Here is a 25,039-nt window from a genome sequence, read left to right on the forward strand (position 1 = left end):
CCTAGCGATGGGGGATGCATGTCCCATGCCTGGGGCTGCCAAGGGTCCAGCACTTCATGTGGGCCGATGAGCATGGCAGCCCAGCCACATCTGCTGCAGCCCAGTCGCAACATCACGCACTCAGCAGTGGGCAGGGTCGCTCCCCCCAGGCTGTAGGCACAGGTGTTACCAGAGAAGAGGCAGCAGCAAAGAGGGGGAGAATGGGGACAGGGGGCAGAGTGTGAAAAGGGACAGACTGGGGGGCAGTCACCCTAAACCTCAATCCCTCAGTGACCCCTCAGACACCCACTGCCCCCAGAATTTCCAGATCAGGCTGCGCCAGGCTGGCAGGGTAGGCAGTAGGGTAGCTTCCCAATGCCCTGCAGGGACGCAGAGGGCCGTGTTCACCAGGGCGGTCACCCATGCCCTCACCAGCAGGTACAGGTATGTGTCGGTTCATTTCAAATATGCAAATCAGCTCATTAAATTATTTACCTAAAATATCACCCATGGCACTGCCCAAAATGTGATCGCATGGGGCACCTACCTAAGCCAGCCCTCAGCCGGAGGGGGTGGGGGGCAGTGGTTAGAGCGGGCAATGGAAACAGCCTAGGCCAGTGTGATAAACCTCAGTGGTTCAGGAGGCAAATTAGCGCTCACCATTACCCAGAAGAGCCCCGGCACTGTGAATTCATTGTTTCTGGCACTCTAGCGCTATTCCTATTTAACCAGCATGACGGGAAATAGTGCGTTTCTGTATAGAGAAAGATGTCTCTATTATTCTCACAGCAAAATCACTGACAAGGTTTATTATTTGATCAGCTACAATTGGTTAAATTATATAGTAAATGGCTCCTGATTGGTTAATAACTCTGATCAGTTAATAATTAAATCACACAGGGGTTTAATATCATGGGCTGCACAGCGCAGCAGGAGACACATTAAGGAGCCACTTGAGGCTCGTGCGCCGCAGTCTGCGGCTCACTGGCCTAGGCCATCAGCCTTGCTAAGCAAGCTCAGCATTCCCAGCAATCTGACCCCAGCCAGCGCCCGCCCCAAGCCCCAATCTCTGTTCCTAGCCTGGCTCTGGGGACCCCTTCAGCAGCCCGCCCAAGTGCTGAGCCTCCAGGCTCAGCCCACTTCACATTGTGCTGAGCATTTGCTGATCAGCCCCAGGGATGGGGCGAGTGAGGGGGATTTGGGGCAGCGCTGCCCAATGGTGAGAGCAGCCATTGGCCCCCCCAGCTCCAGCCGGCTGAGCCAGCCCCACCACTCAGGGACCCTGCTAGCTGCCCTGGGAGGGACTCTGAGCCAGTTCCGGCTCATGCTATTCAGCCTCCTGCTTTAATTTACAGCTCCCAGTTTCGAAAGGCCGTGCCCACTGGGGCTATGCGGGCACAAGGGGCCTGGGCCGCTGGGCGCTTTGGCTTATGTGGGTCAGTGAGCTGTTGACTCAGTGACCCAGACTAACGCTAAGCTGGTTAGACTGAACCGTACTGTGGGGAGGGGCAGGGAGAAAATAGGGTTTTGCCTCTGTCCTGATTCCCATGGCATTGCTGCCGGGCTGGGGGTGGGGGAGACAGATAGAGCATGCAGCAGGCAGGCTGCAGCTGCAGCTCGGAGGGCACTGCCAGCTGGACTGAGGACAGCCCCAGCCGGATTTTAGCATGATAACTCTCAGAGCAGCGGTGCCATCTCCCGCAGCCCAGGGGCAGTCTCTGTGTCATGTCCCTCAGCCTGGGGGGGTGAGCTGAGTTGGCTAAAAGGGCCAGAACCCCCAGGAGGCCCCTGCCTCTCCCTGGGCAGGCTGAGCCCAACTGCCCTCTCTACTGTGGCATTGACACTAGGCAGAGCAAAGAGCTCTTTCCAAACTCCTCCTGGGCGGGCTGGCACAGCGACCCAGGCCCTGCACCTCCCACTGGCCCGAGCAGCCACCCCATGGGTTGAGCTTTCAGTGACAAGCCCCTTCCTCCGGTATTACTCCCTTCCCCTGCATCATGCCCCTTGCTGGCCATGGTCACCCTGAGTGGCCCTATGCTGTGCCCCAAAGAACTGTGGGGGGAGCAGGGGGCAATGGTGCGGAGCACGGCCCCAGCGAGGTGCCCAGATGGGTTTGAAATGGACAGTGGCTTTCGCCCCTTGTACAGAAGGGGCAGATGCCCAGGCAAGTGTGATGAGGCCCCCAGGGCCTGGCACCTGGTGTAGCCATGTGCCCCTGGGCAGCCTGAGTGCGAAACGCTCCCAGCTCACACCTCCCCCGCACCAGGCAGGGCAGCACCCAGCTCAAGCTGGTGGCACAACAGAGGTGCCAGAGTCACAGCAGGCTGGGGAGGCCCGTACCGTGCAGGCTTGTGAGGGGCAGGGTGAACTGTGTGGGGCCTGTGCTGCCCAGGGCTGGGAGCCGGGACCACCCAGCCACTGCGCAGGAGGCAGCTGTTCAACTCTGCTTGAAGGTCCAGCCTAGTGCTTAGCACACAGAATGGGGTGGGAGTGGGAGGATCATGGGGGCCAGCAGCCACCTGGCTAAGCCTGCCTTGGGCTGGGTATGGCGGTGCCAGGGCTCTGGCTGGTCAGTGCGGGGGGAGGCTCAGAGAGGGAGGTGGGGCTGGGGAGCAGTGAAGGGGGAATGACCGGAAGCTCTCTATGAGGAGGGAGGGGCTGGACTCCACCTGGCTGGAGGTGCTGAGCACCTGATTGCTGCCCAGACGGTTCAAGCAGGGTGAGGCCTGGCATCCTTGGGACACAGAGGCTCCTGGCGTGTTCACATCTGGAACGGGGAACCCTGTGCTGGAGGTTTGCACCCCTGGATGCAGCAATGCCCATATTAGCATCAGCCCTTCTCGCCACACCGGGCGCGCTCAGCTCGGCTGCCCTGCCACCTCCTACCCCGTCGGGGGTTAGAACTGCCTGGCACACCGATGGGCTGGTGTGTTCTCAGCCTGGCATTAGAAGCCGTGCCGCTGTGTGCTGGGGGGCAGCCAGGCACGATCCCAGCACATGCAATGGGCCATGAACTCTGAAACTGAACGCCATGCTGGTGGAGGGATCCATTTTTATTCTTTTTGTCTTTTACAATAAAAAAAAAAAAAAAAAAACCACCAAGGGAATTAGATGCAAAAAGCCACCCGAGTCTGAGAGTTCAGCATGCGGCTTGTCCCAGGAACCTCAGTGCCATGCCAGGCCCGTTCCCTGCACGCTCAGACACTGGCAGGGACAGAACACACTGTCAGCAGCGCCCAGCGCGTCATCCAGGGAACAGGCGCTGCCCGGTCCGTGTCACTTTGGCGCAGGTGCACTGAGCGCTGGTGGAGGGTTAGTCTTCGCTCTGACCTTAGCAACACGTATGTAGCTGTTTGCATGACGCTGTGTCCGAGGCCCAGGAAGAGCGGGGGATGCGAGGATGTGGGTGGAAGTGGGAAACGTTAAGTCAGACTCTCCTGACACGTGTGAATGTACATGTTTACAATTTCAGCCAGGTTGCAGGGCCATTGCAAGCCCAGCGATTTCAGGCTAAAGGCTACAAGGACGTGCTTCAGCCCGGCTCATTTGCCCTCCGGGTGCTCAGGCACGGCTCCCACGAGTTTGAGAAGACTCCACAGATCCATTGAGATTTTGTGCTTTGTTTTCTGTGTATTGCACCTTGAAATCTCCAAGAACGCCTGTGTCCTGGCCCTGCAGAGCTGGGCTGCCAGCTGAATCGCTGTATGGGGGGGACACAGCCGCAGCCACACGTTCTCCCTCTCACACCCTGCTTCTGTTCCCCCTTCATTAGGGATGTAAATATCCATTTAAAAAGTTAACCGTTTAAATGATTAAAATTAGGTCACTGAAACTGTTAACCAATAAAAGGGAGAGGGGCTGGGGCTAATGGGGTGCTCTGGCTGGCTGCCCATGGGGCTGGGGCTAATGGGTAGGGTCAGTTAACCAGTTAATCATTTAGTATTTTACATCCTTACTCTTAATACCATTGTTGAGCTAAGGATATAACAGCTCTAAGCCGATCATCCTCAACCCAGCTCCCACCTCCCTCCGCACGTGGGCACCTAGGGCCCTGGACAGGAGCTGGATCTCCCAGGAGCTGTTGTGTGAGGCCACCTCAGCCCCAGCTGTGGGGACTGAACAGGAAGGCAGTTCACGGTAAGCACTAGGAGCTGGCAGTACCAGCAGGGTCAAGCTCTCGGACCCCTCACCGCCACTGGCTTTAGCGTCTGTCTCTTTCGAGCAATCCTGCCCCCTTCCCAGCCGGCAGCATGGCCCCACCGGCTCCAGCAGGTGGAAAGGGGACCTGCAGCAGCAAGAGCCATGTCGCCCCCCGGCATGACTGTGGTGTTTCCCAGCCTGGCAGGGGCCACAGCTGCAATTGCACTGTGGGTGGTGCTGGCCCTGGTGGTGCCTGGGAAAGTTCAGCTCAGGGCATGGGGGCAGCTGTGATCATGGACCCACCAGGTGCATACTTGGTCAGTAAGCCAGGTAGATGACAGTGCTTCACCCCACCTGGTGGCTAGCCTGGAGCTCCCTGCAGCATGGGCAGGTCCCTAACCGGCCCCATGTTGCCACCATCCTCATACCTCCCAGCGGTAAGATCCTTGTCCTGCATGCTGCTGGCACTGCTCGGTGCATGGCCTCAGGGCTGGCAGCGCCATGGGACATCTGCCCAGTTCCCAGAACGCACCATCTCGCAGAACTGCAGCACGGTGGCAGCAGGGCCCCCCCTTCGGAGACTTTGCGAAGTTCCCATCTGCCCCAGTTACAACCCAGGCTGGCTCCCCATTGCCACTTTCTTCACTGTGTGGCCATCCCACCATGCTGCTGCGCCCTGGAGCAGGGCATGCTGGGAGCTCGGGCTGGCCTGTAGCCCCACGGGGGCTGTGGCCAGTGTAAACTCAGGCTCACTGCAGTGCCGAGGACTGCACTGCCCAGGCCTGCTGTGGGCTGGCCCCTGCCATCCCCTGCCTCTGTTCACTAGATTACAACATGAGCCCCGCAGCCAGCCTTGGGCCAGCCTGGGACATGCACGCCTAGCTGTGTGCTCAGCTGAGACCACAGGTGGCTCAGAGAGATACTCTGCTGAGGTGGGGCAGTGCCAGCCTGGCCCTGTGGGGCAGGCTGGACAGTAACAATGTCACTCACATGTGTGTGACAAGGGGGGCCAGCATCATTCTCCTCCTTTCACAGATGGGGAAACTGAGGCACCAAGCTGCACAGTGCAGGATAACAACAGAGGTGGGAGGGAACAGGACCCAGCTGGCCCATTTGCCTCTGCCCCTCGCTGGCTCCCTGCTCCAAAGGGTAGCACTGGCCACTCCCGAGGCAGGGTGACCTCTGCCATCTTCGCCCTGAGGGGGAGGGGAGGCTGCCATGCCTAGCAGCCAGCCCAGATGAGGCCCAGTGATCCTGGGGAGAGGCGAGCAGTGAAACTGGCTGGGGCCCTGCTGCAGAGCCAGGTGCTTCCCTCTCAGGCACAGAGCAGCCAGCCCTGGCTTGGAGCCACGCAGCCACGGGAGGCTCCTTTGGTTTGCCTGGCAGACCTGCAGCTCAAGGCTCAGCTACCACAATGGGCAAGTGCAGGAGGGGATTTCACTGCTGGCTCATGCCCCTCCCTGGCTGGGCATCAGCAGCTCCCAGCAGGAGTAGCGGCCGGGTCTCTGTGCCACTCGGCGAATACCTGGGTCCTAGCAGCAGGCCTCACGCCATGGCATGGCTGCTCCCTCCTAGCCCCTCCCTCTGCCAGGCTGGGGTGATCCCAGGAGAGGCCACTCCCAGCCCAAGGAAGTGGGTCACCCAGAGGGGTGTTGCTGGGGCAGGCTATGCAACTCTGGTGCCAGCTCTTCCCTCCTGCCCTGGGCCGTCCTGTCGTGTTACGGGCACGCCGCCATTCACGGAGCTCCCTCCAAGCCTCCTGTCCACCCCTTCCCCTCCCCTCCCCCACAGCTTCTTCAGCTGCCTCCCCAATGGTCCTGTCTCACAGCTGCTGCCCCCTTGCCCCCCCCCCCGCAGCCTGGGGGCCATGATGAGGCACGGAGCCTCCTGCGGCTCAGGGTCAGGGTCTGCCCTGCCCTGCCCTGCAGCAGTCACTGCCCAGCCGAGTCGCCGGTCTGGGACATTACAGCTTGCTGGGGTGTGGGGGGGGAAGAGACAGACTCCTAATGTGACCCCTGCCCAAGGGCTCAGGAAGCCACAAGCACTGGCAGTCAGGGAAGGACAGGGCCTTGCCCATAGAGTGCTTGGGAGAGCAGGAGGGACTCAGCCTACTTTCATGCCAGGGGGTAGGAGAGGGGCAGCAGCCCCAGAGAAGAGAGGGGGATCACATGAAGGTGTCGACTTTGTCCCAGGGCTGAGTCTCGCTGAGGAAGCCATCACAGAAGTTGAAGCCCTGCTCAAAGCCCCAGGGGTTGCCGAGCACCTCCCCCCTCGCCTCCTCCCAGGGGTGGTGGGGGGTGTCGGCGAAGGGGGTGAAATCCTCCCAGTGGGAAGCCCCTGGGCTGGGGTGATTGGTAGCCGGGGTGCCCCACTTGCTGGCAAGGGGTATGTACCTGCCTTGCATGGCGAGGTCCACCTCTGTGGCCAGCGAGCTGAGCGCTGCGTTAATATCCAGGTCCTCGAAATTGCTGCCGTTTCCCCGTAAGACATCGTCAAAGGCATCGGCCCAGTCAAAATTTCCTCGCAGGGCTTCTGCATCTCTGCCACTAGAGGGCAGCAGAGGGGACTGGGCAGTTCTGGCTGCCAGGCAGCTGCGCTTCGGCGGAGGGCTGGGGGCATCCAGCAGGGGGCAGCATTGGCCGTGCTGGTGCAGCGGGCGGTGGGCAGCCTGGTGAGGGGTGTGCCCTGGCTGCCCATCCCCCAGATGGGGCATGGGGGACAAGAGGCTGCACCCTGCCTCCAGGGCAGGCACGGCGGGGCGCTGCCGTGGCAGGCTGTAGGGCACGGCCGGCGGCCGTCTCCGCTTGAAAACACCATTGACGAACATATCGGCGTACTGCGGGTCGATCTCCCAGAAGCCCCCCTTGCCTGGCTCGTCCTTCTGCCGCGGCACTTTCCGGAAGCATTTGTTCAAGGACAGGTTGTGCCGGATGGAATTCTGCAGCCAAGAGAAGGAGGAACAGGCCCATGAAGGACACGGCGGCAAAAAGGGGCCAGCAGTACCTGGGCCTGCTGAGCCCTCCCAGCACCTAGAAAGTGCGTAGCATTAGCCCCACTGGACAGATGGGGCAACTGAGGCACTGGGCATTAAGGACCATGGGAGTTAGGCACCTAAAGATCTTTGAGGATTTGGGCCTAAGTGACTCACCTGGGAAAGAAACTGGATCAGAACCAGATCTCCTGACTCCCAGTCCCAACCATTAGCACCGTTTACCCCACCTAGCAGTCCCTTCACCTCTCCATGTCCCACTAACATGCATGGGGTGGCCCCATATCCCTGCAGGGTTGCCAGCTTTGCCCACTACCAATATCCAGGCCCCATTGTAGAGATGGGGCCAGCAGAGTAACATACATGTAACTCACTACGTGAGTGTCTGGGGCTGGGGGCCAGGAGATTCAGGTGCTATGGCCAGGCGAAGGTCTCAGTCACGTGCAGAGCAGAATCTCTGCTTTCAGTCCCGGCTGGGAAGAAATCTGTCCGGAGGGCGACCAACGCGGGGCACCTGCCGGAGTCTGCTGAGAGCCTGACCCCGGCGCTCTTTGAGACGGGAAAATGCCCCGTGCATCTCAATGGGGCCTTAATACCAAGCCCCTCTGCTCTGGGGGCTGCCCTGCAGAGGCTGTGCTGGAGCTGAAGCATCCTCCACCAGTCTGAGCTGTCCCTTAGCCTCCAGATATGGATACAGGGCCCTTCCCTGCCCCCCTGACAGGCAGTTCTGGGCCGAGTGCAGAGAAGGGCCTGTCCACTTGAGGAGTTGAAGCAGCCTTGGTCCCCGGTGCAGCGACACCTCCCCCCTCCCCCACTCCCCCCCCCCCCAGGGCTATGCAGCGGCTGTTGTGAAGGCATGGGCAGGTCCTGAACCAACCCCCCTATGTCACAAACAGACCCATCCAGCTGAATGGGCCACAGACGCTGGACTGCTCTTCCCTGCAGCTGGGCTCAGGAGCAAAGGGTGCATGGGCTGCAGCCAGAGAGATGCCCCGTCCCAGAGCTGCCCCCGGCACCTTTCTGAGCTTGAGGCTTATAAGACAACCACTAGCAAGCTAAGGTGCAGCCTGTGGGGGCAGCGCTGGGCTGGACATGCCATGTTGGCAGCAAGGGCTCTTTGGGACACACTGGGCAGGTGTCACCCGCAGTCTGCCCAGCTCCTCTCCTGTGACACTCCAGGCGTCCCAGCAAAGAGCCCCTGTGGGCATAGACACCATGGACTAGTCCTTTGTCTTTCAGAGGGTCTCTGTCCTGCCCCAGAGAGCCGGCTGGACAGTGCAGCACCCGCTGCAGGAACACCAGGGGAAGGGTCGTGTGGAGCCAGGACTGTTCGGGAAAGGCCAGGAGTGTGGCTGCATGGGCTTGGCTCCCCTTGGAGCCGGGGGATGGCTGGGCTGGAATTAAGCTGCAGCCGCCAGGGGGTCTGGCAGCAGCCCCGTGGATTAGCACTACTTAGTCCAGCCTGCCCTGACGCTGCCCAGCAGGCGCACGCGGCCTTGCTGTGTTGCTAATGGGGACCTCAGCTCGGTCTAAGAAGAATGTGTGTGGAGGGGGGAGGGGGGGAGAGAAGCTGGAAAACATGGTCCCAAGTGGCTCCCACACCCAGACGGGAAAAGACACCCACTATTTCCGGTGTTAGAATCACAGGCTTTTTCAGCCAGTCTCACGAGTCTTTGGGACTGGTGCGATGGTGTCGAAATGCTTGGGGTGGGTAGTATGGGTGCCCAGAAGCATTACGCCCTCTGCTTTCAGCTCCCAGGAGCAGGGACAACACGCCTGGGGTCAAATCTGCCCCTTCCTCACTTGTCAGCACGCTCAGAGACCTGCCAATGCCTCCTGGGACCTCTTCACGGCCCAGAGTCCTCCCTGCCAGAGCTCAGGTGGCCCCATTAGCAGCCCTGGGTCTAGACACACAAGCCAGGTTTGTTCATCCCCTGCTCTTTATCCTTGCTATAAAGGGGCTTTTGATGAACCCAGGGACCCTGGCTCTTGGACCCCCCCCCCCCACTTCCTGTCACTTATCCCTTTGAAATCCCAGCAAGCTCCTCTCCACACAGCAGAGAGTGGGGACGCGATTCACATGGCCATGACGAGCAGGCAGAGCTGACCTACTGAGCAAGGAGACTGCTGGGTAGGTTTGCTGGGAGCTCTCCCACAGCTGTGACCCGCCCCAGAGATGGCTGCATTTCAGTCCCAAGCAAACACCCTCTCTACCACCTGCAGAGTGAAAGGCCCCATAGAAACAGAGGGTGGATGAGTCACCTTTCCAGTATCCCCCACTCCAGAAGACACCTGGTGGAGGGGCAGCCCCACAGCTAAACACGGTGTTTGTTGGGGTCTTCCAAGAAGCAAGAGAGAGAAAGAAAAACAGTGCCCTGCGCTCCCCACCCTCACCCCTCAGCACGCGCAGTCTTGATGGGAGTGACCGAGGCAGAAGGAATCAAATACCACGGCTCATTTATCAGCCTGCGGAGCCCCGGTCCTCGTGGTGACAGACGGAGGCCTCCATTGTCCATCGCCTCAACAGGGCCGTTAATTATTCAAGCCACCGACTCACCTGCCAGCTGGGCTCAGCATGCCGGTAGTAGCAGAAGTTCTCCATGATCCATCTGTAGATGGCTGACAAGGTGACCTTGGCCTGCTTGCTGGCCCGCAGAGCCATGCAGATAAGGGTGGCGTAGGAGTAAGGGGGTTTCACCCCAGGGTTGCTCTTGTAATCAATCTCTGCAGCGCCAAGGCCAGGCAGGTAGCTGGTGCCAGGGGAGGTGGCTGCGGAAGTGGGTTTGCCCAGACACGGGGGCATCCCCTTGGCCGCAGTGTCTCCTGCTGGTGGGCTGGCCGGGGCCTCGGACCCTTGGAAGAGCTGCTGGGGAGGCTCGTGGAGAGGGTGGCTGGGGACAGGTGGTGTCTCCGGATCAGCGGTGACGATGGAAAAGTCTTGGAGCCACTGCAGGCTGGTGAGGCTGTCATCCAAGGTCACAGCCCCACCCACATTGTCCCGGTCCTCGGGGTGCAGCAGCAGCCACTTCTCCTTGAACCGGGCAGCGATGTCGGGCGAGACGAGGATGGGCATCCTCTGCGGACACGCTCCCTCCACTCCCACTGCAGGGCAGAGCAGAGGCACGTCAGCCATAGGCCAGCCCTCTCCCATGCCCTGCACAGCTCCTTGTGAGACGCACCCCAAGGGAAGACAGCTCGGGGTGGAGGGAGGAGAGACCCAGGCTGCAGGCATGGACAGCTAGGGCCAGGGCTTCCAGGAGCTGCTGGGGACAGCACAGCCATCTGGATCTTTCCCTGGGAGCACAGCCCTTCTGCCAGGTGGAGTTGGCAGCAACCAGGGGTCCCTCTTAACAATGAGACACAGAACTGGCTCGAGCCCCAACCCAGTAATCAGGGAAAACTAAACACCCCCCAACCCCGGTGCCTCTAAGAGGCAACATCGCCCCACTCACAAGCGGAGTCTGTGCCTAGCGGAGAAAACGTAATCCAAGGGGAAACTACCACAACTGTGATTTGAACATGTCTGCCCATGAGCAAAACTCCCACCCCAGAGTACAGGCAGTGCCCTTTGCCTCCGTTTCTCACCTGGCGGTGTGGAAGTCCAACCAACAAATGTCCCTGTAACATGCCATCCCCACCGCACCTCACTCACAGCTGCTGTCCTTGGTCAGCAGAGACCCAGAGTTCAGGGGTGCGTTCACATGAATTCACCTCCCACCCAGGGTTGGTGGAGGAAAGAAACCTCAAGCAATGTTCGTCCGCTGTACCTGGCCTCTTCCCTGTGCCCCCAGTGCTCAGTGATTTCAGCTCTCAGTGTGGGAATCTCACTGCTACAGGCTGGACAGCACTAAGACCTGATTAGCAGGAATTTCAGCTCTAGCGACCATTAAAAACAAAAGACTCTCAGTGGAGCCTGATCAGTTCTGTGTTTAAACAGTGGAGTGGGGCAGGTCACCTTAAGCAGAGCCAAAACCTACGGGCACAAACTCCTCCCCTCTGCTGGCAGAGGGCATCCAAACCCTCTGCTTAGTGAGTTCAGTTGAGGGTGACCCTCCCTCAATCAGGCCAGGCTATGCACAGTCCTGCTGCCCTTCACTCATACAAGGATAATGTTTCATGAGCCCTGTATTCAGCATTAAAGTGATTTGTACCCCAGCACCAGCCAGAACTGATAACTTGGGCAACACAGATAGACAGATTGGGTGTCTTCATGTTAATACAGTCTGGCCCTGAAGCCCTCCACCCCCAGCTCATTACCAGGTCTCAGGGGAGACCTCAGTCAGACCTTGCTGGAGGAGGCTCCAGCACAATATAACAAGCATATCTGTGGCACCTTCCAGCAGGGACCTCAAAGCATCTTCCAACCCTATGTTATCATCTGCATTTACACATGGAAAACTGAGGCAGTACAGGGACCTGCCCAGGGAGCGCCAAGGAGAAGGGCAAGGAATCAGCTGGTTCTCACTCTTGGAAAATGCTCCCTCAAATGCACATTCCCCTTTTGTGCTGAGTGAGCGCAGCGCCCAGGCTTGGAGTCCCCTGCTCCCCAGCCCCATGGGCTATGGACGGAGCCGTGCAGCCAGCACAGAGACAAAGGCCGAACAGTTGCCACCTGCAAACAAAACAGAATCCACCTGCTGCGAGACGAGTTACACTGGCACCTGGCTCTGCCCTGCTCACCTGGGACATGCAGTGTGGAAAACAAAAGTGCTGAGGAGGCCCCCAGGGAAGCATTCTCCTGTTACCACAGGTGGCCAGGTGCTGCCACTAAAGGGCTCACGTTGATGCTCATTAAGGTAGTGCACTGACAGACCGGGCGTGCTGCACAGCAAACGGGGAACACAATGCCACTGGGGAGGGCAGCCCAGGGTGGCCCCAGGCGCTAGCAGCTTGAGAATGGAACAGCAGCCATGTGTGTGGCAGAGAGCCTGGAGAACCAGACCCATCGCTAGCCGCCTGGCAGGCTGGAGCAGTGGGAGGATGGGGCAGCTCAGAAAGTCCCCTCTCACTCAATGGCGCCTGGGCTCCTCAGCAAACCTTACAGCAGGTAGCGCCAACCTGGGGCATCTACAAGAGGGGCCCTTGTACTCTATGTCCGACACAGCTGGACCCACAGCAGGCTTCATGAGAGTCCCTGACTGCCCTGCATTCAGGGGTTACTGCCACCTGGGAGGCAGGGCAACGTCAAGCATAGCCTGTTACAGACACGGAAACTGAGGCACGGAGCTAGTCTCTCCGGGTCACGCAGAGCCAGGACTAGAACACAAGAGTTCCCGGCCAAGCCCCAGACCCTCTGTCGAAGGCGATCCCCCCACTCCCCACCCAGGAAGGGGATGAAGAGCCCTCACAGCTCCTAGCGTCTGAGAGACCCCCTCTGCCCCAACCCACAAAGCGAACACGACACTGGTTAGAGGCACGGATGCGTGCGGATCCGATCGGATCCATAGCTCCAGTTCCTGGGGCCTCCAGACAGAGCCAGCGTTGCAAGGCCAATCCCCCGCCCCGGGACCTGCTCTCCCCACCGAGCCTTTCCTTTGGGGGCAGATCAGGAAAAGAGCCACGTTCAGACGAGATCCAGATCCAAACCCGATGCCCGCACATCTGCCCAGACCCATCCGATGCGCTCGTCGCGTGCCTCGCAGCCTGGGTGCTGGGGAACAGCAGCCTCTTGGAGCAGTGCCCGAGCGGGGGCCTCTGTTCCTCGAACTTGCCAAACCCAGGGTTGAATCGCAGAGGACTAACCCTGGAGAGGGGCGGGCGGGAAGACAGAGCCGGGCGCTTGCAGGGACAGCGGAGCTCTTACCTTTGCAGAGAGGTGCGGGCTGGGGGTGGCGTCCCCAGGGGGGCACCTGTCTGAACTGGTACAGACACACTCCGCGCCTCCTGCTACCGCCCCATCCGCCCGGCTGGCCTGGCAGGGCGCCCGCAGCACCTTTTGTAGGGCTGGAGGGGGGCCCTTTAAACAGATCCTGGGCGTCTCATTGGCTGCTGGTGTCTGGAGTCCCTTGTGCCTTCTGGCCAATGAAGCCCGGAGGGAGGCTCCCAGCCCGCTCAGCAGTTAGGGATCCTCTATAAATTCTTATGCTAGACAAAGAAAAGCGCCTTGATTTGAGGGGCCGGGAGCAAGAGCACAATTTGGGCCTCCAGACCATGAGGTTGGACTAAAGCTCAGGAGATTTTTAGAAATCCTACATCTGGCTTCTTCTCCCCGTTGGTCTCCTGGTCTCTGAGCCTTTGGGGGGAGGGTCACGTTTTCCAGCTTTTCTCCACAACCACCAGGGCTAGGAATGGATTTTAGAATACAAGCTGAGTCTCACATCATCACCTGACTCCAGGAGCCCAGGCTTTAAGAAAAACACCAGTTGTTGGGAGGCTCATGCTGAAATCGCCAAAGCTGGCCACCTGTGAAACTAAGGAAGAAGGGAAAGCGTCTTCTACATAGGTCCTTTGCCAGTGGCAAGGATGAGTCCGGCTTGCGTGGGAGGGCGAAGGAGTGGTGTGAGAGCTGGGGAACGAGAGATGTTCAACCACCTGCAGCTTCCAGAGCCTCAGGACCTCTGAAGATCAGCCCTTCAGAGGAGGCCCGGAAAGAGCAACACCAGCTGCAATGCATGTTGCAGCTCACAGAGCCTCAAATCCCAGCATGCAGCATCCCATATGGGCCAGAGCAGGGGCCATGGAGACCACAGGCACAGCTCCAAGCATGTGGGATGACAGAGGGTGTATATCCCACCCCAAATGAGGCCTTTGTGTTGCATGCCAGATGAGCTGGCTGCTGGCAAAGGGCAGTGTGACTGTATTTAAATGTGGCTCCTTCACCATGTTCCATCCACAGACAAAGCCCATGCTTTGAAAGCACACTATAGCTAGGGAAACTGAGGCATAGCTTCGGAGGGAAAGCTACTTGCCCAAGGTCACAGAGCAAGTCCAGGACAGAGCTGGACTGGAACCCAGGAGTCCTGTCTCCCAGTCCCCTGCTCTAACCTTCCATGAACAATGACAGACCCCAGACTTTTCTCAGCCCAGTTTAAACACCAGCTACAGCATTTCCCTCCCCATCAGATCACATGGTCCAGTCCTTGGATGTTATAGGTCCCAGCATGGTCTTCGGGGCTGCAAAGCTTGGACACCTTAGCCTCTGCTTCAGCACTTCCCCTCATCAGTCAGATAAACTAAACAGCCCCAGCCCTAGCTAGTCAGAGGCCAGAGAGGGGAGGTGCAGAGGGGGTCTCTTGGAAGGAAAGAAATCAAACTGCCTCAGGAGGCACCCACAGGGACCTCAATGCACGTGTACGCACACACTGCTGGCTCCCTCCAAGTCACACTGTACTTAGAGTCTTCTATTTACACCCATTCCCTGGTGAGCCTTGGCTCTGGAGCAGAGTAGGGTTAGACAGGAGTGCAACTCTGCCTGTCAGCTTTTATTTGACCCAAACTTATTGGAGCAGCTCCTGGGGCTGGTCCCAATGCCCGACACATTCACTCTCCCGTGGAGTCTAGTCCTAGTCGCTTCAACCCCAATATTCCCCTCTCTCCTCCCCACCCCAGGGCCTCAAAGGGGAGGCCAGATGCTGAGCTTTGGCCACCAGAGCTGAACTCTGAGAGCCACCAACAGCCAGCAAGGTCTGGGGAGAGGGAGGCAGGAAGGGGGCCTGGGCCAGGGACCCATCACCAGGTCACCAGTTCTGACCTAGCCCAGGTATGTTGCAACTAGGTGTTGTTGGCTTTCCAGGATGTAGGGGGAGCTCATGGGATGGGAATTCACCTCATGCTCTGCAGTGCTGGCACAGATGTGGCCAGGTATGCTGAAGGGCTTGTGAGATGCAGGGACAGGGATCACGCTGGGCTGGAATATGCTGGTGATTGAAAGGCTTTGGGTGTTAGCTGGCAGAACCCCCTGCCCCGCCCCATCCTGTTTGACTCTTGGCCTGTGTAGACTGCCAAGGATACCAGCAGCCACTGGACCTACAGGTGACCAACACTGGGGCCCCCAACCAAAGCTCTGCCACAGCATCCTGGGGACCTTTCTGCAGCCACAAATTCATCCCATGCACATGGGCCTCCAGAGGGGTACGTGACCCCTCACCCACGTGCCAACACACTGCTTTTATGGCTGTCACTTGTTAACAGGCCACCCCCCTGGCATACAGGCCAGTAGACATCACTAAACGTCCTGGCTATGGTGGGCTAAGGTCAGATTGCACTGTGGGATTTTGGGCTGAATAAGGTCAAGGTCTGAGTGGGAGGCAAAGAGCCATGGCCCTAGAGAGATCCTGGCAGAATCTACTACCTGCATCCAGGCAGGCTGAGTGTTAGGTAACCAATTCCCTTCTGCAAGAAACAGGCTGTGGAGCTAGCCCCCGAAAAGAGCTTGTGAAAATAAAGGCGTTTCCCGTGTGGGATTTCAAACAGTGTTCAGAAATCCAGACACTCAGGGCACACCGCAGGCTGAGCTGGTCTAGGGATACCTGCCAGACTGTGGTAGGAGGGGAGGGGGTCAATTCCTGGTGACTGTGTTGGCCCAACTCTGAAATACCTGCGGTGCAGTGCGTGGGTCACTCATTCCTCTCAGCACTATGGGAAGCAGCAGGGGTTGTTGATCCAAGGCTCTGACTCTGGGCGTGAGAGGTGCTAGAAGAACCTGCACAGCAGTTGTGATAGTTGAAGTCTCAAGCAAGTTTTGCACTAAAGCTTCATGGCTCATCACCAAAACCCTTCCCCAGAGAGAAAAGGCCAAAGCCCAGCACTTCAGTGCCCTCGGGCAAACATAGCACTGACTGCTTAGAGGTACCTGGTTCAATCCTGACTTTGGCAGGCCCATCAGGTGCCTTTGCCAAATGAGGCCCTTTTCAATGAGGACAGCTTCATACTCAGCTCCTAAGCGCACTCCCCACTTTGTGAAATAGGGAGGGTAAGGAAAGAGCTTCTGCCCCTACCTGGGGGTGGAAGGAAAGGAATCCTTATGGCCAACCAACCAGTTGCAGGAGTGCTCTAGGTGCCTGGCTCTGTGCCTGCTGCCTGGGAGATGTGGACCCTTTATGTTCCTGTGGTGGGACAGGACAGTTCTCACCCCTCAGGCAGGAAGGGGTTACAGAGCTCAGCTGGGCAGAGTCAGCCCCAACCTGGCACAGGTGGGAAGCCTGTCAAACTTGGAGAGGGGTGGCCCTTTAAAAGGGAGGATCCAAGCCACATGCAGGGTGGCACTCAGAGAGAAGAGCTCCCTAGCCCAAGGGGCTGCTTACCAGGATGTCTGAAGAGCCTCTGCTGCCTGCATCCCCTGAAGTAGAGGGACCATCCTTACTTTGTTTGGAACCCAGGACCCTCAGCCTAGGTCCTCAGGACAGGAGGGGTCAGGGAGTCAGGCCCCCTTCCCAGTCACCCCTGCTCTCTTACCTTTCAGGCAACTGCTGGGGGAGCCTGCACTCTTTGTGGGCTCCAATGTTGTTTGGTTTGCCCTTGCTGGTTTTGGACGGCTTTACTCCTGGAAGGGGGGCTGCCATCTCCCTCAGACCTACAGCTGGAGAAGCACACTCTAAACTGCAACATCTATAGCCAGAGAGGGATGTCTGGGACAGGCCCACCTTCACCCCATGGGATGCCCTCGAGGTACAGCCTCCACATTTCTATTCAGAGAAGGCCCTGGATGTCCTTGCTTCATCCTGTCACTCCTTCACTCACAGATCTCCTCACATCTCTGCTTACAAAGGGAAGCCTAAGGCTTTGGCAGCAAATGCCAGGCAGATATTAACATGCTTTGTGTGAGCGGCCATGGCACAGCTGTTTTTCAGGAGAGGGACCATTCCTCCCAGCTGGACTCAAACCAGAGATCTAAGGGCATCATTCCAAGTACACTACAGCACTTGCGTGAACCACTGAGCTATTGAAGGGCACCAGGCAGGGGAGCCCGTATATGTGCCTGTGCAATCTCTCCCCAGGCAGACTGCAGGCACCTTCTCTTGGTTAAATGGAGTAACTAAAGAGGGCAGTATCATCCCAGTGTCGGCAGGGCACTCTCCCCTACCCCGGCCCCCTACTCCCCCCATCCCCCTCAATCCCAGCCATTTGAGGGTTGAGTCCCACAAGAACCTCTGAAAGAACCCAACAAGAGGGGCTGAGCAGATGCTATCAACAATTTGGGCACAGAGCCAGCTGATCTGGAGACACTTCAGCCACGTCTGGCGCACCAGGGAGCTGGAGCTGGGCTTTTGCCTCTGATTTGTGAAGGAAATATCCACCTCAGTCTCCTCTGCCTCCAACGTTTTGATACCAACGTAGAGAAAGGAGCCTGTCCAGTTAGAACAGGCAGCTCTAGTCATACCCTTCCAGCACCACGATGTGAGCAAACAGGCTGTCCCCATGGCGGGGTGAACAGGATGGCTGGAGCTTTCCCACCTCAACTTTGCAATAACTGAAGATGGGGGGGCGGGGGGAAACCTCTGAAACCCCCAGCCAGGAGCAGACATCCACACCCCAGCATCTGCACAGCGCTGTCCAAGGTGTACAACAGGAGCGATGTGCTGGGCTGGAACAGGGATCTGGGGAGAGGGAGGGCAGCCCTCCAAACCCAGCTGCAGTCCCAGATGCCCATCTCGCCTTCTGGACCCTCATGTCTGTCATGTATACCAGATGTAGACGCCAGCTACAGAGCTCGCTCACTCCCCGGATGTGTTCGTCCCCAAAGCTTTGCCAGGGACAGCTGCGGGGAGCTCAAGTAGGATATGTTACATACAGCGCCACCTAATGGCTGAACCGTATAATGGAGATTAGCGGCCAGACCCCGCGGACATCCCCCACAAGACCCAGTTTTCTGCATCCAGCTACTTCCCCCACGCCCCAGACACCGCACAGCGCCCCTGGATTACAGTGCGGCCCCCCCAACCCTTCCCGGGGTCACTGTGCGGCCCCCCCAACCCCTCCCGCCCAGGGTCACTGTGCAGCCCCCCCCAACCCCTCCCGCCCGGGGTCACTGTGCGGCCCCCCAGCCTCTCCCACAAAGGGTCACAGTGGCCCCAATTCCTCCCCCATCTTCTCCATCCAGGCGCACTCGCTAGTAACAGGCCCGCGAGCTCAGTGAGTGACCGCCCCCCGCGTGACCTCGTCTTTCCTAGCTGGGATCCCCTCCTGTTGCCTGTTCTCACTGCCCCACCTCTTGGTCCCAGCAGCCAATCACGAGTGTGGGTAGCAGCCAGTGGTCACGGGGAGGGCAGAGCTAAAGAGCTCCGCCCCCGCCTGGTCAGCTGTGCCTGGGAGTGAAGAGCCCCTGCTCGCTCTGGCCTGAACCCAGCATGCCGCGCGGCCGCTCCTCGCGGCCCGCAGCTTTGATCTGATTGGCTACTAGGGCTATTGATAGCATTACAATGCCCGCCTCCTGGGAATGGCATTGGCCGGATTGGGTGATGGCTGTTGCATTGGTGTCACACGCCGTGTTGTGATTGGCTGGACGCGGACAATGGGCTCGATGATTGGCTGTTGCAGGTGTGGCCCCGCCCCGCAGCGCTGTGATAGGTCAGCGCACACAGTAGGGTTGGCCTCTCTCTGGTCGCGGCTCCGTGTGGTGATGGCGGCTCTGACGGGGAGCGCGGGCGCGGCGGGGCTGTTGCCCTCCCTCTCGGTGCCCGGCGTGACCGAGCTGAAGCCGCTGAGCCGCTACGAGGCCATGCGGCTCGGGCCCGGCTGGAGCCACTCGTGCCACGCCATGCTGTACGCGCCCAACCCGGGCATGCTCTTCGGGCGCATCCCGCTGCGCTACGCCGTGCTGGTCAGCGGGGCCTGGGGCGGGCCTCGGACGGGTTCCATGGGGCGGGGCCTGGGGCTGGGCTTGGGGGCTGGGGCCTAGGTCGGGGCCGGTTGGGCGTGGGGGGAGCCGGGCCTGGGCTGGGTTTGGGGTTTCGGGTAGGGCCTGGGGCGGGTCTGGGGTCGGGAGTGGGGAGCCGGGCGTGGTTGGGTGGCGATTGGGGCCTGTGGTGGGGAGCGGGGAGCCGGCCTTCAGGGTGCGGGAATGCCATGAGTCTCCTTGGCGGGACGGAGAGCTGGGACCCCCGCTCAGGGCTAGGGCTGAGGTCTTCCCCGCGCTACGGCACCAACTCCCGGCGGGCTGCCCGTCGCTACCCAAGCACAGATCTGCTAGTTGTACCCTGCCTGGCCGTGCCTCGCCCCAGCAGGGCGTGAGCAGCCGGCCCGAGGACAGCGGCTGACCCTCTTCCCCTACACACCACTAGCCATCCCAGCGTGTTTAGCAGAATCGCCCTAGGCCTGTGGATTCTATGCTGGCAGCTGCTGAAGAATAGGCCCTTTAATCCATAGAGAGAGGATGTGTGTGTGCATGTGTCTTTACCTAGTGTTATATGGCCCATATGGCGGTGAGGATGGCTTTGCAGACCTGAACCTCTGCAATGCTGTCTGCCAGAGTTTGCAGATGGGGTGTTCCATTGCCTGTGCTGTCGCACAGGGTTTTGCTGAGCAAGAACGAAGTGAACTGAACAAGACTGGCAGGTTTTGCTGTTGCTCTCCACAGTGCTGTAAGTGACATTGAAACTGACAAGAGTCATGTCTGTTTCACTCCGCTGCACCTTGGGAAGGGCTGAGCAGAGCCCGGAGGTAGTCACTGAGAAGGATCAAAACCCAGCTGTAGGGGAGGAGCAGAGCAACAGAAATGCCCCCTTCACAGCAGCCTGCAGAGGAGAGCTCAGTCTCCCTTCCTGCAGGTACAGAGGCTGGAGCTTCAGATTTTTCAACCATCCACTGTCTGAGGCGGATCCAAAACATGGAGCTCCGAAACTGGCACTCCACTCCTGGACAGTAGCTAGGAGGTGGGGACTGAACGTGCCCCTTAAGTTCACCAGTGGCTGTGTCTTTTCTGTGTATCTCTGGTTGGTAGGCTTGGTCCTCTGGCTGTGAGGTGCCTAATGCACTTGTCAAGACTTGGGGCTGGCTGCTTGCAGGTCACCTGGCTCCCAGCAGTGGCACTAGGCTGATGGGATTCCCTTTTAGGCTCTCCATATGGTCCAGTATTGATGTGTCAGGATTCCCCAGTACTGCTTTGCCATTCTTTGGGTATCTCATAAGAAGGCGACCCCCTGGAGGCTCAGCTTCATCCTGCGGAGAAGTAGGAATGGGTTTTCTGGGGCTACCACTACGTAAAAATTGGAAGGGTAGGCAAAATTGGAGGGGTAGGCAAACTGCTCCTTTACCAAGGGCAGCAGGATTTTCTGCTAAAAATGATCACCGTGAAAGAGCTGTTTGGCCTTCAGCACTTATTTCCTAGTGAGATGAGTGGGGCAGTTCACGCCACTCAGCTACAAAAACTGTCTGACAGCCCGGCACCGGGTCAAGTTCTAGGTTTTCCTTCACAAAGGCAATTAAAAAAAGAAGCTAATAGTGTGCCGAAGCAAATGGGGCAGTGGAAGGGGGGTACAATAAAGCCTCAAACCTCTCTGATTAGGGTACAGACTGTCTTGTGCCTCACGTGCTTTGGCCCCTTTGTCTTGGAGAGGTTTCCTGTGGTGGTAAGTGTCCAGCTCTTGGCTGGGGGTACCCTCTCCTCTCCCACAGGGTCCCTGGGGCTATGTACTGTGCCCCATTAACGTAATGCGCCTCTATTGCAGATGCAGATGCGATTTGACGGACTACTGGGCTTTCCTGGGGGGTTCGTGGATCGCCGTTACTGGTCCCTGGAGGATGGTCTGAATCGGGTGCTGGGCTTGGGTTTGGGCTGTGTGCGCCTGACGGAAGCTGATTATCTGTGCTCGCACCTGACAGAGGGGCCACATCGCGTGGTGGCGCACTTCTACGCCAGGCAGCTGACCCTGGAGGAGCTGCACACCATCGAGATCTGCGCGGTGCATTCCCGGGACCACGGGCTGGAGGTGGGGTATTCGGAGGGGGTGTCTGGAAGCTCTGAGACTTCACATCATCGGGGAATGAAACTTCCCTCACTAGGCGTGCTGGGCTGCTATCCATTGCAGCTGGGCGGGGGAATGCACCGCATTTAACAGCTACCAGTGGCGACTGGCGAGTGCTACGCACTGCTACATGGCAATCCCTAGTTGTGAGTCCTTGCCCTTCACTAGGGAGTTGGCAAGGACGTGGTAGCATAGGGAGGGCTTTGTGCTGCACTTTGAAGGGGAGTCCTGTTTGCTTTTCAGTCATAAAGATAGTGCCTCTGACATGGGGGTTGGGTGAACTTTAAGTAATCCTCGGCTCCGGTGGGCATCCTGTGAGGTCTGGATGTGTTGTCTCTGACTGGAACTGTGATCTTCTGTGTGGCAGTGCCTTGCTTTAATCAACAAGGTATTAGGCCCAGCTTGGATTGCACATAAGTTGGTAAGAAGTCAGAGAAAGAGACATGAGTTTCTTTCTGGGGAATCTGGTGCTACAGGATTCTCTGGCAGGGTTGGTGAGCTTGTGCCAGGTCATCTAATGCCCCTGATGTAGAACACAGATGGTGGAGGACCCTTTGTACAGCCTGGGTACGATGCTGTGATCTGCCAGGAGTGATGCTGCGTGTGCACTAAATGTGACCCTGGGTTGTGGCACCTGTTGAGGGGGACATGGAGCCACCGCATTCTTGCAGAGTGGTATGAAGGGCAAGGCATAGACCCAGAACATAGGTCATTCCTGGGGGCAGTTGGTGGTACACCTGGGGTGTTGGGGGTGTGGTGGTGGTGGTGGGGAATGGTAGGGAAAGGTGGGGTGGTAAGCTGTGGTGCTCCTACTGGGAGATGGGATGGGATGGAGCAATGGGTAAGGTGTGGTATGCTGGAGGGAAGAAGTGGTCTTCATTTGGGTCGGGGGGGGATGGGTAGGTAGGGTGGGTGGTCAGACTGGGGCTAGAGTGCTTGTGCAGAGGGTATGTGGGGCATCACGTGGGTTTGGTATGGAGTAATGGGCAGGGGTGTGGTATTCATGCTGGGGGTTGGGGGGGTTGGATGTGGCACCTGTGCTCATCCTGGGGAAGTAAGAGAGGCTGGCATGGGGAGGGCATGCATGGTCTGGGTGCTTGGGTGTGGTATGGCACCTTCATGGATCAGGGTGGCTGGTGGGGCTTGTGCTGAGGGTGGGCTGAAGGTGCAATTTGTTGTTACTGAATTGCTTGTGCTGTTGCAGGTGATGGGAATGGTCCGTGTCCCCTTGTACACCCAGAAGGACCGCATGGGTGGGCTGCCGAACTTCCTGGGGAACTCCTTCATCGGGACTGCTAAATTCCAGCTGCTCTTTGCCCTGAAGGTCTTGAATATGGTGCCTGAGGAGAAGCTGGCAGAGGCGGTGGCTGCCACCCAGAAGCAAAAAAAGCCGGCAGCTGTGACGGCCAATGTGACGACGGCAGCTGTGACGGCCAATGTGACGACGGCAGCTGTGACGGCCAATGTGACGACGGCAGCTGTGACGGCCAATCAGATGGTGGCTAAGCCAGCAAATGAGTTGGCAAATCAGCCTTTAGCTGTGGCAAAGGCTGAGCCAGCAGCAAAGCCCGCGACTGAGCCAACAGCAAAGTCTGCGACTGAGCCAGCGGCTGAGCCCATGGCTGAGCCAGCGGCTGAGGCTATGACTGAGTGATGAATTTTTCTTTTTCAACTTGGTTAAAAATGGGTAAAGAGACTAGAGACTTTCTTCTAACTTTCCAGACAGTCACTGGCTGCAAATGCTGCCCAGGTGACTCCACCTCCATGCTCCTCAGGTGGGATGGGATTAGATTTGCCTGAAGCAATGGAAAGCTATATTTTGTAAGGCCCATAAACAGTACCAAGCTTTCCAGATATCTCTTAACTGCCCCCCTCCGGTGTCCGTGTGCTTACCCGAGGACTCTCTTAGAATGCTTTAATTTACAGGGATGCTCTGCTCCATTCAGGTCCCAGCTTAGGTATTGTTTTAATGAACAGAAATGTTACTTTTTAAATTGTTCCAAGGAGGGTTTTTAGACCCCTGCTGCAGTATTGTGAACCCAATCACAGCTGTGTTGGGGAAGGGATGGGGGAATAAGTGAACCCAATTGAAAAGAGGCATGTCTGCCAGCTGTAGCTCCATGCCAGGTGCACAAATGAAACTGCCTCCTGTAGGAACAGTCCAGGGGTGCTCCTAGTGTTCCCAGGTTTCATGACTTTGGTATCACATGGAAGAGTTTAAGGTGGCAGCTTACCTGGCTAGTGGCAGTTCCCAGGTGGCTTTGTTGTTGGTGCCCCTGTGGGGTGCAGAAAGATGGTGTGTGGCTTTGCATATGGAGAGTTGGGGGAGCAGGAAAATGAAATAAATGGCTTTGCTGTAGTTGTTCGCTGTTGGGATCTTTTCTTTCGTATAATGAAAACTGGAGAGTAAAGCTATTCCCGCTAGCACGCTTTGAGTGGCTGTACACATTGGTGTCTGCATCTACATGGAATGGAGCAGCCAGCATTTGACTGCCGGGAGCTTCCCTTTGCTGAGTTGCCAGGTTCATAAGAGGTTAGTAACTTTTGATTTCATTGTAAGGTGATCCTGGGCTTTGTGCCCCCTCTGACAATAGTAATAGCACTTAACGGGCACCTTTCCTTTTTCCACTGGATTTGCCATTTTCAGTTTACCCTTAAATTTCTCACCCCCTTTTCCTTTAGTCCACCCTGGGCCACAACTGTAGTTCCCTTGCTCACTTCCAAACTCTTAGGTGGAACTGGAGCAGTCCTTGTTTGGAAATCCACAAGGCATCACCACTATAGGTCTGCTAACATCACCATGTCTGTGCTGGACTGTGGTTGCCACTCTTGGACCCACATACTGAATTCCTTCCCCAATACGGTTAGGAACTGTTCCTAGGCCTCCGCTTTGGCTGCAGCCAGTGCCTATGTCTCGTCTCTGTCTCTGGGGGTTGTCTGGAGCTATCTCAGTGGCCATGAACCACTGTCAATGTCTCGTAATTTGGTATTTTCAAAGAATTGCCTTCTTTGCTTCTGCGTAACCATTTACCAAATCCTTGCTGACAGCATGAGTTGCATCCAGAGCTTTCCCTGTCAACAGGAGAACCAACCAGATGGTCCCCTCCTCCTGTGGCCAGGCATGTTATTTCCATTCATTCACACCTGGCTCTGTCGTCTCCCTCTCAACAGATGGGATAATTTCAGCTCTCTCTGCACCATCCTCCAGCAGATTCTCACAGCCTTGCAGCCCAACCTTGCCCTACGAAGGTTCGTAGGGTGCAGCCTGATGCTGCCATATCCACGTTTCAGGTACTCCTACCAAGCCCTTTGCTTTGGTCACTGAACAATCACTCTGAGCCAAGGGAGTTCTCTAAACTGAGACACTAGCTCCCCACTGTGGGCCTGTCTCTGTATCCCTCTTTTCCTGACAGCTCAAATTGCTGTAACAGGATACTTGAGGCAGGCTTCAAACCCAAGAGTGGCCAGTCCCTCACTTTCTTCCCATTAATCCTCTTCTCCACTCCCTCTTTCTCCTGCCCCCTCTCCCTCTTGAAGTGGAAGATGGGTTTCCTCTAGCTTGAGAGCCAGAGTCTGACCATCTCCTGGTTTGTGCCCCACCAGGACATCCTACTGCTCACACCAAATGTCACCAAGCTGTTACCTGGTGGGCCCCCAAGATGAGCTGATCAGCCCCTCCACTTGTTCCAATTTCTACTCCTCAGGCTTCTGACTCCAGTCTCCTTGTCCAGTAAGTTCTAGTCCCACCTGTCCAGACTGTCTTCTCCCTACTCCCAGTCTCCTTGTCCAGTCAATGTTAGTTCCCTCTAACACCCTACTCTACCTCCTGCCCCATATTCTCCATTCCCCCAGCTTCTCATTCAATCTGTGCTCCTTGTGCCAGCCACTCAGTACTGCACCTAGCTCTTTGTCAGCTCCATCTCCCCCACACTCTGCTGGTTCCCAGGCTCCTCATCTGATCACCATTCCCTCCCCTGCCCTACCCACTGGCTTCATCTCCCTCCTCCCTGGCACCCAACCTCCAGACCCA

At 57.7% G+C, this 25,039-nt stretch overlaps 2 protein-coding genes across 3 annotated transcripts; one reads left to right on the forward strand and one right to left on the reverse strand.

Moving 5' to 3' along the window:
* Nucleotides 1-5,983: 5,983 nt before the first annotated feature.
* LOC128844586 (forkhead box protein J1-B-like) lies at nt 5,984-12,989 on the reverse strand. Its single transcript, XM_054042457.1, has 3 exons — nt 12,912-12,989; nt 9,666-10,210; nt 5,984-7,057 (listed from the first exon to the last, which is right to left on the reverse strand). The coding sequence occupies exons 2-3, from the start codon at nt 10,179-10,181 to the stop codon at nt 6,284-6,286; spliced, it is 1,290 nt and encodes a 429-aa protein (XP_053898432.1). The 5' UTR covers nt 10,182-10,210; nt 12,912-12,989; the 3' UTR covers nt 5,984-6,283.
* A 5,646-nt stretch (nt 12,990-18,635) lies between these two features.
* Nucleotides 18,636-23,368, forward strand: NUDT16L1 (nudix hydrolase 16 like 1). Of its 2 annotated transcripts, XM_054041925.1 has the most exons (3): nt 18,636-18,866; nt 20,713-20,973; nt 22,214-23,368. In XM_054041925.1, exons 1-3 carry the CDS (start codon nt 18,666-18,668, stop codon nt 22,661-22,663), a joined length of 912 nt encoding a protein of 303 aa, XP_053897900.1. In that variant the 5' UTR covers nt 18,636-18,665; the 3' UTR covers nt 22,664-23,368. The 2 variants fall into 2 exon arrangements, with proteins under 2 accessions (XP_053897900.1, XP_053897901.1); XM_054041926.1 differs by lacking the exon at nt 20,713-20,973.
* Nucleotides 23,369-25,039: the final 1,671 nt, after the last annotated feature.

This window comes from Malaclemys terrapin, chromosome 10, assembly GCF_027887155.1.
Source record: "Malaclemys terrapin pileata isolate rMalTer1 chromosome 10, rMalTer1.hap1, whole genome shotgun sequence".
In the NCBI taxonomy this organism is placed as follows: domain Eukaryota; kingdom Metazoa; phylum Chordata; order Testudines; family Emydidae; genus Malaclemys; species Malaclemys terrapin.